The sequence below is a fragment of the Lycium barbarum genome, chromosome 3, assembly GCF_019175385.1.
Source record: "Lycium barbarum isolate Lr01 chromosome 3, ASM1917538v2, whole genome shotgun sequence".
NCBI classification, from domain to species: Eukaryota; Viridiplantae; Streptophyta; class Magnoliopsida; order Solanales; family Solanaceae; genus Lycium; species Lycium barbarum.
The window spans coordinates 149,030,866-149,043,187 of record NC_083339.1 but is presented as its reverse complement, the minus strand read 5'-3'; the positions used below and the strand labels follow the sequence as shown (position 1 = coordinate 149,043,187).

At 36.8% G+C, this 12,322-nt stretch overlaps 2 protein-coding genes across 4 annotated transcripts in view; one reads left to right on the top strand and one right to left on the bottom strand.

Moving 5' to 3' along the window:
• The window catches only part of LOC132633605 (uncharacterized), a 37,245-nt gene extending 33,783 nt beyond the window's left edge, over nt 1-3,462 (top strand). The window contains exons 13-15 of one of the 3 annotated variants that reach the window (XM_060350137.1): nt 869-985; nt 1,401-1,457; nt 2,865-3,462. In XM_060350137.1, the coding sequence (XP_060206120.1) occupies nt 869-985; nt 1,401-1,457; nt 2,865-2,921 (231 nt within the window). In that variant the 3' untranslated portion in view covers nt 2,922-3,462. Of the gene's footprint in view, nt 1-264; nt 308-868; nt 992-1,400; nt 1,458-2,864 lie in introns of those variants that run through there. The other 2 variants (XM_060350138.1, XM_060350139.1) reach the window with 2 other exon arrangements.
• A 1,233-nt stretch (nt 3,463-4,695) lies between these two features.
• LOC132634397 (uncharacterized) lies at nt 4,696-5,529 on the bottom strand. Its single transcript, XM_060350654.1, has one exon. The coding sequence runs from the start codon at nt 5,516-5,518 to the stop codon at nt 4,856-4,858; it is 663 nt and encodes a 220-aa protein (XP_060206637.1). The 5' UTR covers nt 5,519-5,529; the 3' UTR covers nt 4,696-4,855.
• Between the last annotated feature and the right edge of the window lie 6,793 nt (nt 5,530-12,322).

Below are 12,322 nucleotides of genomic sequence, written 5' to 3'. Positions count from 1 at the left end.
TGTAAAACTTTCTTCATTTATAAAAGGATTACCACCTGGATCCGAACAATGCACATTTTTGCACCAATATCACGGCTGCCCGATGCATTTGAGCAGATGTTAGAGAATGAAAGGAACAGCAAAGATTAAAAAGAAGAGTAAAATTCTAGTTAATAATTTGAGGAATATGACAATGAAGAAGAAGTTCCCAGCTTTATACGACTAGCCCTACCGGAATATCATGTGCAAAGCTGTTAACAATTTCTGCATAAACAATTTCTGCAGTTCTTTCACTTTGTTCAACCGTAAAGCTGTTCGAATGTGTCAGGTACTGTTGGTTAATATGAGCGAATACTGCAGTATGCATAAATTAGAATTAATTCCTTGTCACAAGATATACCAAGTTGTCTCTTTTTCCCCTCTGTGCATAGCACAAGCAGATGTAGATGGGAACTTTATCTCCTTATAGAAGTATGAAATAAGTTACCAATCACGCTCTGTTATGTCGTTTCGTTCTGTAAATGTTAGATGTAATTTTGAAAATCCTACTCAAGAGAATGAGGTAATTTAAGTCATTGACAGTTTGGAACTTTTCTCTTATTGTTAACTTCTATACAACACTTTTTCCTCCAAAGCATTCTGAGCTAGTCTCCTAATGCAAAATTGTTTTTTGTTTTGACAAAACTAGTCTTTATATTTAATTTGGTTAAGAAAAAGAAATAAAAAACCACTTTATTTAATGGTTACCCGTTTACAAGGGAAATTGTTCAAGGTATCCTTCACTCATTTAAGGGACCAGTGTCAAAGGCAAGGATTGTTGCACTCTCTTGCTTGAATGAATGCACTCATTCCGCTGTTACCTTTTATTCTTTTTCTCCTCCTTTTTCAGGTTGACCTGCTTCTTGGAAAAGCATACTCAGAATGGGGTCGTGTCAGCGATGCTGTGTCTGTGTATAATCAACTCATTTCTACCTATCCTGACGACTTTAGGGGTTACTTAGCGAAGGTTCTTTCCATCTGGTCCTTACATATTTTACCGCGATGGTTATTTGCCTTTTTTTCACTTAAGGTTTGCGCGTTAAGTGGATTACAATATTTTGGAAATCATTGTGGGGGATCCAAAATTGTGTTTTGTGTAATTATTAGTCTTGACACACTTCGGTAATATTGTGTAATTGACGGTAAGTTTAATTGCGAATGAATATTAGAGTTCCAAATCTTGTAAAGCTTAGTTTTAATGTGGAGATAGTAGAGATAAGATTCAAAGAATAGTGTGAATTATTGCATTTAAGGAATAAATCGCTATTTCTCAGCAAATATCAAAGTAGTCTAAACGAATAATAATCAATAAATAGCATAATATCTGAATTTTAGTGTTCTTATTTGTAGGTTTAAGATATTCTTTATCTCGATTTGTGCAGGGTATTATTTTGAAAGAGAACGGAAATGTTGGTGATGCTGAAAGAATGTTTATACAAGTGAGTATATGAATAGATTTTTGAACAGTCCACAAGAAAAACTTTATATTACTAGGAAGTAGTCATACAAGGAGGTTGTACAGCATACATACAAGGAGGTTGTACAGCATACAACTGATTGTCAAAACCTGCAAAACTATGAGAAAGTGGACGTTACAAAAGGGGGAGTTTAAAGAGATACTACTACTATTACAAGTTACAACTACTATTAGTTACTCCCTCCATCCTAATTTTTGTGGTGGTGTGTTGACTGGGCACGGAGTTTAAGAAAGAAAGAAAGACTTTTGAAACTTGTGGTCTGAAACAAGTCATAGTCATTTGTGTTGCTATAAATCATCTCATTAAGGGTAACATGAGAAGTTTAAAGTTAAATTTTTTCTAAATTAGGAAGTATATTATTTTTGGGGGCAAACTAATAAGAAAAGTATGACACATAAATTGGGACGAAAGTATGACATTCTTTTTGGGGACAAACTAATAAGAAAAGTACGACACATAACTTGGGACAAAAGGAGTGTAAATATGCTGTCGGACAATAAAAAAAAAGGGATTGCGTCTGAGTACTCCACGCTACTTTCATGTTTACCAAGTTGGTCTGCCACCCCTATTCTGCTCCCTGTATGTATGTATGAGTGATGAATGGATTATCCAGATGCCTCATCAAGAACCTGCAATCATTAATAAGGTGATCACCTACTTAGCATCGAGTTTAACTTCCAGTAGAATAAATCCATAGCTTTGTGCTAGGCGTAGTCACTGTAGGTCAGACTGGATGTTATGCTGGATGGATGTTATGCTGGATAAACAATCTTATATTTGTGCAGAATGTCTGGCTTATATCTTGGAAGGATGAATTATGAAATCTGGCAAGGATAAACTAGCAAAGGGACTAACCACGTTATCAAGCAAAAAACTTGTCTCTGGGATCTTGTTGCCATCTCCGAAAATCACACGCTTCGTATTTTGTTTTTTCTATGACCGCCCTTTGCTTCATTTTAGTTTAGCTATGCTCTTTTTCCCATATGCAATTTAGTTATTGAAATGGCATTTCTAGGTTCCTGAATGTCAGTGTCATGATAGGTCCTCTATGTTTCTACCTATGTTGCTCGAGTTCTCCAAAGTTGCTGCTGCACCTATGTCAAACAAAAATGCATTTTTAGGATCCGACACGAGTTCAGCGTGTTTGATAACTAGATATCCAACGTCCAAGTTATGCTACAAGTTTATTTGATCTTTCTGTGATATCGATATGCTTGCCTAATTGGTGACAGTATTCAAACTTGTCAAAATTTTATCTCTTAATCTATAATATATGCAGCTGCAATTTGCTTTTGAATTTTCTTAAGAATTTCCTATAAAAACTTAGTTTATATCATTTATCTTCTAACATTGCGGTTGTTGTCACAGGCAAGATTCTTTGCACCAGAGAACGCTAAGGTGCTTGTTGATAAGTATTCAAAATAATTACTCTTGAATAGTCCTTTGATATCTTGGCTGGTAGACTATTGAGATGGCTTAAACAGTAGCTTGAATTGTCCAACATCAGAGAAAGGTTAAGTAGGCCAAGAATTTGTGAATTGTGAGATTCGTTGGCAACTGAGAAGCAGTCAATGGATGGGCATTTTTCAACATCTGCTTCAGTAATAATTGCTGGGTGCTACTGGATTTGCATATTCAAGATATACTACTTGTGTGCACATAGGATAATGTGGCACGTCAGTTGAAAAGCTCTCTGTTTTGACATTCCATTTCACTGAGGCTGGGACTACCTTTTTCCCACTTTTTTTCTTATTACTCAGTTGCTTTTTTATGATATACGCGAGGTCAGCACTCAGCAGACGCCTTAGATGATACATGAAGTTAATGTTATTAACGCAGTACTAACTGGGCTAATTTGGTGGCAACCAGCCAAAATCCTCTATTCTACTATTCTGTTTCAATGTCAGCCAATTGGGAATTGCTTGAGGCCACAATAATGAGATTTAATTTTTTTTATCGTCCAAAAGAGAGCCATCTGATGATTTTGAGAATGGATAGTTGATGTGATCAGATTGTATCCATAATCTGACGAATTATGTACTCTCTTAGCACGCATTTATGCAGGTTAAAAATACGTGATTGCTGTCTGCGTAATCGAAGGTTAATGGTCTTGCGGATGGGTAAGCCATGTGATCCTCTAGTACTGGTATTCATTTAATAAATCAACCAACGTGGAGTTGGACCCAAAAAAAACTGAGTTAGTGCTTTCTAACCAACTCATCTTGCCCTCCTCCAATGCCCTAATTACCTTGCCCTATAGCCTAATTGTGGCCCGCTGTAATCGTATCCGCAACGGTCGTAAACTCGTTCTTGGTTAGAGATTTTGTCTCGTTAGAAATTGCTTTACTGACCCCCAAAGGTGGTGTCAACGAAGTATTGGGTACCCCAAATAACTGTGGTTGTTTGGTTCGTTTACTAGTTATGCGGCATGACTCAGATTATTATGTAAGGATTGTTTGTGCAATAACTAATAATGCAAGATTTGTTACGCAGTTGAACATAATGTAGAGATGGTCAAGTGGTGAATATTAATACAGTGAACATTATGTAGAGTCTACCTATTTAAGCATATTTTTGTTTTAAACTACTTCTATTCAAGTATGGTTTGACACATTTAATTGTATTTCGCACTCTTATCACGCATAAAGTATACATAGATTTTCTCATAAATTATGTTGGTATTGCCGATCCAAACATTGCACGAGTTGGGGGGACTTTTTATTCCTTATGTAGCTAGTTAAACATTGTACTTTATAAGTGAAATTGTGATGGAATGATTTTGCTAATGTGGAGTATCAGACGAACCAAAAGGCATTATTGTGATGGGCAAAAGTGGAGCCTGAATGCCGGGAAAGTGAACGGGTTAATCTGGCTTGTTTTATTAGAGGAACATCAAATTTTTAATTTGGAAGTTCTCTATTATGCCCCAAAACTAGATTCGGATGTCAATCTCTTTCCCTCTTAATTAAGATGAATCTCTGTATGCCATTTGCCTGCTTTGTATCCCTATGAATAAATGAAATGAACTGAATGGGCGTGGCCTGTTAATTTAAGATATGGATGAAATGAAATATTCCATTATGAATAACTTAAAGAGAGAATATTGACTAAGAGGAAAAGAAATACAAAGCTTGCACATATGCATTATTAAGCAAACGAAAACATATCTGATTGGCAAGAAATGTACAACATGCCCGCATGAGAAGTAAACACTCTTTCGCTTTCTCTTTTGTAGAAAAATAGATGAATTGCCGTGTATAGGCCGGCAAATTTAAGGGAAAAATGATTAAGAAAAAGCAGTACAATATTGATGATCATTAACGTAACTACAGATGTATGGTTAATTAACTGCTAGGTGGTCAACTGCACAATTGAGGAGACATGATGTGTTGGTGATTTTCTGGAGAGCAGCAGCCGACATTGTGAATGATATTATTATCATCATTAATAGTACTGGTGGATAGATCAGAACGGATAAAGGCATCATCATGATGAGGAACTGCTGGTTGTTGTTGTTGTCTCTTGTTAGAAGAAGGCGGGTGTATGATTTTCAGAATGTCCTCAAAGAGAGAGACTTCACAAGGAATCTTGAGGACTCCCTGTTGTTGGAAACCAAACTCTTCTTCGGCTTCTCTCAAGAGGACTTGGAATGATTGGTGGGTTAAGTAGTCCATTGGGATCACGAATCTCTTCATCAGCTCTTCTTTGTCCTCCTTGCCAACGCACACAGCAAGGCACCCTTTGGGGACTGCATCATCCGATCTATCTTTGTCCTTCTCCGAAAATGAAAGGGTTTTCTTGAGGAACTTATTGATGCTTTTGGTGCTACTGTTGGTACTAGTACTCATCGTGTTATTTGCAACCAAAGGAACATGAGTACTGCTATTGAGTTGAAGGTGGGTAGAGGAGGGGGATGCAGCTGCTATCTTCTTCCATTTCTTGAGGAGCTGCTGAAGCCTAACTATTTGTCTGATCTTATTAGAAGAGCTTCCAGACCTAAGAAGCTTCTTTGATGGATCCATGAATATATCTAGTTGAGTAGGCCAAGTAGGGTAGCTAGCAGCTTGATGATCTACATGCATATATAGGACGGAACTAGCAACCCTAATACGTACGATTTATTAATTAATGATTATGAATTATTCTATTGCCCCCATTATGCGGATGACCTGTTGCCTATAGGTACGGTACCTTCATCAGTATTCATCATTATTACTACTTCCTTATTATTAGCACTCAAGCAATCTCCATTAATTAACTTCCTTTTCTTGAATCAATAAATTAATCTCTATATAAAAGAAAAAGAGTAGTCTCTCGGTCTTTGGTGCCTAACCACCGTCAGTATCAAATGCAGTATAGGATGTGGTGGTTAGCTTACGTACTGAACCCATCTCCCCTTAATTGCTAGGATAGGATACCCTCTCTCGTCCGTACAAGTTACAGCTCTTCTCCTTTTCCCCTTTGTCCTATATATCCCCCAATGAAATATTATAAACAGAGAATGAAGGATATATTAATAAATAGCGTAAATTCTACAACAGTTGCATCCTAACTGTCAGTCTGTCACATCCTTCAATTCATCACAGCTCCAATGCGTCTCTTGCGCTGGCTTTCCACATTCTAATTTTTTCAACTGTACGAAAGAAATACTGCTGTATTCTAATTAAATATTAATAATGCAAGTAAAATACCACGTCCGCTTGCTGCTAATTAAGTAACTGGCTTCTCTTTATGAAAATTAAAAGAGCAGACACAAATTGTTTGGAACTGGCCACTCTTAATGGAAATAAAAAGGACCTGACGATCTCTGTGGCCTCTTTATTTCTTGTGGCATGCGGTTAGTCCCTATTTCTTCGCTCCCAATCCCATGCATCCTCTTAGTTTATTAATTATATTGAATTACCTGACTCTTTCTTTTCTAATTCATCAATTTTAGTGAGTTACCTTTTACTTGATTCCCCATATTCTTCTAAATTGCTTTTAACTATTAAGTCGACCGACTTATTCTGCTTGTCTGTTGATATCATGGATTTGTGTACCCACTCATCTAATCTTTACATAAATATATTGTTCGATCTTGAGAAAATTATGAAGAATTTGGAGAAAATTAAGGGCATCGGGATAAGGAAACCACCGCCTCGATCATTAAATTAAATGATTGGTTAGGCTTAGGCACATGATAATCCTTGAGAAAAGTCAAAAGGTACAATGATAGCAATAATGATTATATGTGTACATAGCTAATTAATGGAGATGAACGTGGAGATTAATATGGGCAGCAGCGTAAGACGTGGGAGCATATTATATTATGCTGCACTAACATCAAAGCGCTTCCAAGTTGACGGAAATGACGTGATTCATTCTTGGGGAACTACTTATACCCTATTAGTATTAGTATTCCTCTTCTTCTCCATGACTCCAACTGCCATGTGATAAGTGGCCAGCTTCTACTTTGTTACTACGTACATTTCAATTGTACTGCATGCCATGTTACACATGCATGCACATCTCTCTAATAACTGTGTATATATATATATATATATATATATATATATATATATATATATATATATATATATATATATATATATATAAACCCTCTAGTTTATTTTATTAAAAAAAAAATATCAGCGCTGTATTTACTTGAGCAAATGGTCGCCACTATTTTGAATAGAAGAGATGAGAACAATGGATGCAACAAGAGAATGAATGAGATTTCAACTGAAATTCTACTTATACATGCCATTTAGCTACGTACCGCGATAATTCCCTATACCATTCTCAGATAATTGATCACCTATCAAAAGAAATTCAATAACATTTTCTTCATTGGTTAGAGATATATGCTTTATTTTCTTTGTGAATGATACTCGAGAATCTATTTCACACTGTCCATAACGCAGTCGCATTTTTAAACTTCGTTACATCAATCTAGTTGACCTATCACACATTTGTCCAACAGTGTTCCGATGATTTGCTATTTGTTAATCCTTTTAGTAATGAGATGGATATGACATGTTTTAGTATCATGCCACGGGTAAATAAAACCAAGCTGTTCCTCCTTTATTTCCTTTTTCTACATCTTTTTGCAACTCAACTTGAAGGCACCATTTTTTTTCCTTAAACGGTTCGCTGTTGTACCAGTATATCACAACTATTTATTCCGATAAATTACCCTTTAAGCTTTATCCCATGGCATATAAGCACCTTTTTCTTCTTTCGTTTCCTGTTAATAAGATAGACCGACGGAGGGCCATCAAAAATAGACTTGAGATTACCCAAATGATATCGAGGGCCATCAAAAATAGACTTGAGATTACAAAATGATATTCTTAATTAAGAGCACATTTTAGGACCCCAGCACGCCAAGAAGAGCGACGTTAGTCATGGCGAAGCGATGAATATTGGTCACCAAGCCGTTTGTGATGGACCCGCCAAGTTTCGGGTCAATTGGAGCGTGTCGGCCGAATTCCGGAAAATTCAAATGTACTAATACATACCAAAAACATCGATAATCATGAATTCACATTTTAGACCCCGAAAAGCAAAACGGTGTTTGTCATAGCGAAGCAATGAGTATCGATCACCAAGTCGTTCGTTGTGGACCCAAAAAGTGTTGTACCAATCGGAGCCCGTCGACTGAATTTCGGAAAAATCCATGTGCTAATACACAACAAAAAATTTGATAATCATGAATTTGCATTTCATAAAAAGTCACTTCTTGAATCACCGAATATTCCTATTTTCCATTATACCAACCAAATCCATTCGAAAGGTTAGAAATCAACAAAAGAAAAAGTAAGTGGACCTGACCTGTTGAATCATGACTATCAATATCAAATATGAAAGGGAAATCGTTAAATTATTCAATTAGATAATAATTTTAGAATAATTGAATTCTTTTTTCAAGTTGATTCAAATTATTCTAACGTTTTATTACTTATTTATTTTTGTTTGGCATACAAAAAAAACTTTTTGAATTCCCGGTAGAAAAGTAGACATTAGCAGATAAATTAGCAGCAAATAAAGAAGGATAAGGAGAAAGAACTCAAGTAATTATCCTTCGTTCTCTTAATTGAATTGCAATTAAACTCGGCCCAATCTTTTACCGAAAACGACAAAAAAATGACTTTTTCATAGGGAAACAATGAGTATTGGTCACCAAGTCATCCGTGCTGGACCCGAATAGTTTCGGCCTAATCGGAGCCCGTCGACTGAATTGGAAAATCCATGTGCTAAGACACACTGAAGACTCCAATAATCTTTTCAGGAAATATAAAAAAGGGTGTTAACCACAACGAAGCAATGAGTATCGATCATCGCGTCGTTTGGGATGGACCGGCTAAGTTTCGGGCTAATCGGAACCCGTCGAGCGAATTCCGGAAAATCCATGTGCATCACACTAAAAGCTTTGATAATCATGAATTCGCATTTCAGAACCCAAAACACCGAAAAAGCGACGTTTGTCATAGGCAAGCAATGAGTATCGATCACCAAGCCGTTTATGATAGACCCAAAAAGTTGCGGCCCAGTCGGAGCCCCTCGACTGAATTTCAGAAAATCCATGTGCTAAATACACACGGAAGACTCCAATAATCATAAATTCGTGTTTCAAGACTCCGAAACATCAAAAAAAGTGGCGTTAGTCACAACAAAGCAATGAATATCGATCGCCAGGTTTTTGTGATGGACCGGCCAAGTTTCGGGTCAATCGGAGGTTGTCGACGGAATGCCGAAAACTCAAGTGCTAATACATACCAAAAGATTCGATAATCATGAATTCGCATTTTAGAGCCCAAAACGTAAAAAACGACGTTAGTAATAGCGAAGCGATGAGTATTAGTCACCAAGCTATTCGTGATGGACCTGAAAAGTTTCTGCCAATCGAAATCCGTCGATTGAATTTCGGAAAATCCATGCGCTAATACACACTGAAGACTCCAATAATCATGAATTCGCGTGTCAGGAGTCCTAAAACGTTAAAAATCTAATTACTCTGTCCATAAAGCAGTCGCATTTTTAAGCTTCATTACATCAATCTAGTTGACCTATCACACATTTGTCCAACAGTGTTCCAGTGATTTTTCTATTTATTAATCCTTTTAGTTCTGAGATGGATATGACATGTTTTAGTATCATGCCACGGATAATACAACCAAGTTCCTCCATTCTTCTACAATATCGTCTTATCGCAACTCAACTTGAAGGCACCATTTTTTCCTCAAACGTTTCCTGTTTTACCAGAACCACAACTATTTCTTCCGATAAATTACCCATTAGGCTTTATCCCATGGTATATAAGCACCTTTTCTTCTTTCGTTTCCTAGAGGGCCATCAAGAGCACATTTGAGAACCCTGAAACGCCAAAAAGAGTGATGTTAGTCGTGGCAAAGCAATGATTATAGATCACCGGGCCGGGTGTGTTACACCCCGGATTTTCGTACGTTAAAGTCGCATCATGAGTTAGTCGACGCAAGTTCAAAAGAAATTATCTTGAGGTTAAAAGCGATTGAGCTTATTAATATAAATGGCTATAAGAGTCTATAAATAATATTAGTAAGTTGCGGAAGGTTTAGAGGGTGAATGAATCAAAGAAGCATGAGTTTCGTCAAAAGTCGGCAAGTTGGGAATACGATAAGTTGTACTTTTGGGTGATATTAGGAGTGTTTCACATGCTAAGCAAGTAATGATATGAAGTATTTGAATCGTATAATGGCCTCTTGTTTAGTTTGGAAGTCAAACGAGTTGTAATACGAAAGTCGACAAAGGGCGTCGCAAGTTAAGTTTGTAAATTTCAATGAAATTTGGGTCAGATGTCTCGAAGCTTTTCTCTCAATCTACTTGGATTTAGAGTCTGATCCACTTATAAAATCGAAGGTCTACGAGTCTAGTTTCTAGCGCATTTTACCGTTCAGAGATACGACATCGGAGTAGATAGATATTCGCATTTTCGCCCAACGACGCAACTCTAACGCAAGGAACAACGTGGCAATCATAGAATTGTGATTTTCTCGCTATTTCACTTCTCGGAAGGAAACCCACCTTGAACTAACTTGTAGTTTGGAGTGTTTGTCATCATTTAAGGTATATTTTAACTTCTTTTTAATCTCTTTGAGCTTATACAAGTAATTAATCATAGAAATTGGTGCAAAACCTCATAGAACAAGCTCTTCTATATTCTTATGAAACTTTCATGAACTTAGCTTATTTGTTAGACTGTTCTGTATGGCTTTGTTGTGTTGTTCGGAGCTGTGGTGATATGGATAGGATCATATTGAAGAGGAGAAGTAGAAAAGTAGAATTTGGCAGTGTTTTACGAGGAAATTATGCTACAAAAGGGCCTATAAATTCACGCCCATGAGTTGCTCGATTAAATATCTAAATGAAGATTTCTATAAGCTATGACCTTGGTTTTGATCTTAAATAGTCTGTATTATGTAGGAAATCGTTCGTAAGGCGTTCGAGGACTCGGGAAACATATATAACTCCATCGACGAGGTATGTAGGGCTTTCTCTTCTCTTCTTGGAATGACTAGAATTCAATGAGCTTTCATTCAAACGTTATTCTCGTTAACTTGTGACGACCATGTTCACTAATGAACGAGCTAATTTCTACTTCCTATATGACTTGCATAAAAGAACTCTCTATGCTTCCATATTCCGTTTGGTTATCATTTGAAAGGTCTTCAATCAAACATGTGTCGAGGTTGTTCCAAAATGATTAATCTTACTTCTTCTCATGAATAGTTCACATTGAAATACTTTCTCACATTTCGTATCCTTTTTGTTTACCGAGAGAAGTATATTGTTCATCGTGGTACTTTTCCGTCAAAGTTGAGTCGATTTCACTTCATAATGATAAAGGTAGTTCCTTATTCATACTTAGCTTGTGTTGTAGTATCTTCCTGCACTTCGTATCTTCTCGCATCTTTTATCATTTGTTTATTGATTGAGAAAGAATGTTCACTATGGTACTCCTTATATGGAAGTCGAGTTGGTTGTACTTCCTTCATTTGGAATTGATCTTTACCTCATATTTTCTCCGTATCAAAGTATATCCCTCATGTTTTCTACATTTCTTGTTTCTTGAATTGAAAGATAAAGAACGTAGCGACAATAACGATAGGCAGAGGATAATGATGATAGGTCACTCTGACTCTTTCTATGATATCCCTTCTGACGTCGGTCTTGCATTGCACTTATATATATATATATATATATATATATATATATATATATATATATATATATATATATATATATATATATATATATGTATTTATTTTCATTACCGCGCCGCGCTATAGACGACCGGGCAGGCACGCAGCTGTGCATACCACTGATCAGTTGGGCAAAGATGATGATATGATGATGAGATCACCCCACAGAGGGATATATATTATTATACGATATGATATATTATAAGCCTCCACCGTGAGGAATGATTTTTACGAGCATACATTTATATTCACGTTGTGGTTCTGATAGCCCTCAGCGGCTTGTTTCAGAGTTCAGGTTGCCTCTACATCTCCCCTCTTGTTATTTATATTTCTTATGCTTACACTTGCCACCCTACATATTCAGTACGTATTTCGTACTAACACCTTTTGTGCACTGTGATCATGCCCACAGGTACAGGTAGACGGATTGGTATACCTTTCTCAGTAGGGTACCAGAGTTCAGCAGGGATGTTCGAACTCCATTCTCCAGAGTTGCTGGTCAGAGTCATCAAATAGGATGCATGCATGTATAAACATATATTTAGATGGTGTTGGGTACGGCAGAGCCCTGTCCCGACCATGTTACACCCTGAATTTTCGCACGTT

Excerpts from the sequence above, each read along its gene's own strand:
- LOC132634397 (XM_060350654.1), bottom strand. The coding sequence starts at position 5,518 with ATGGATCCATCAAAGAAGCTTCTTAGGTCTGGAAGCTCTTCTAATAAG.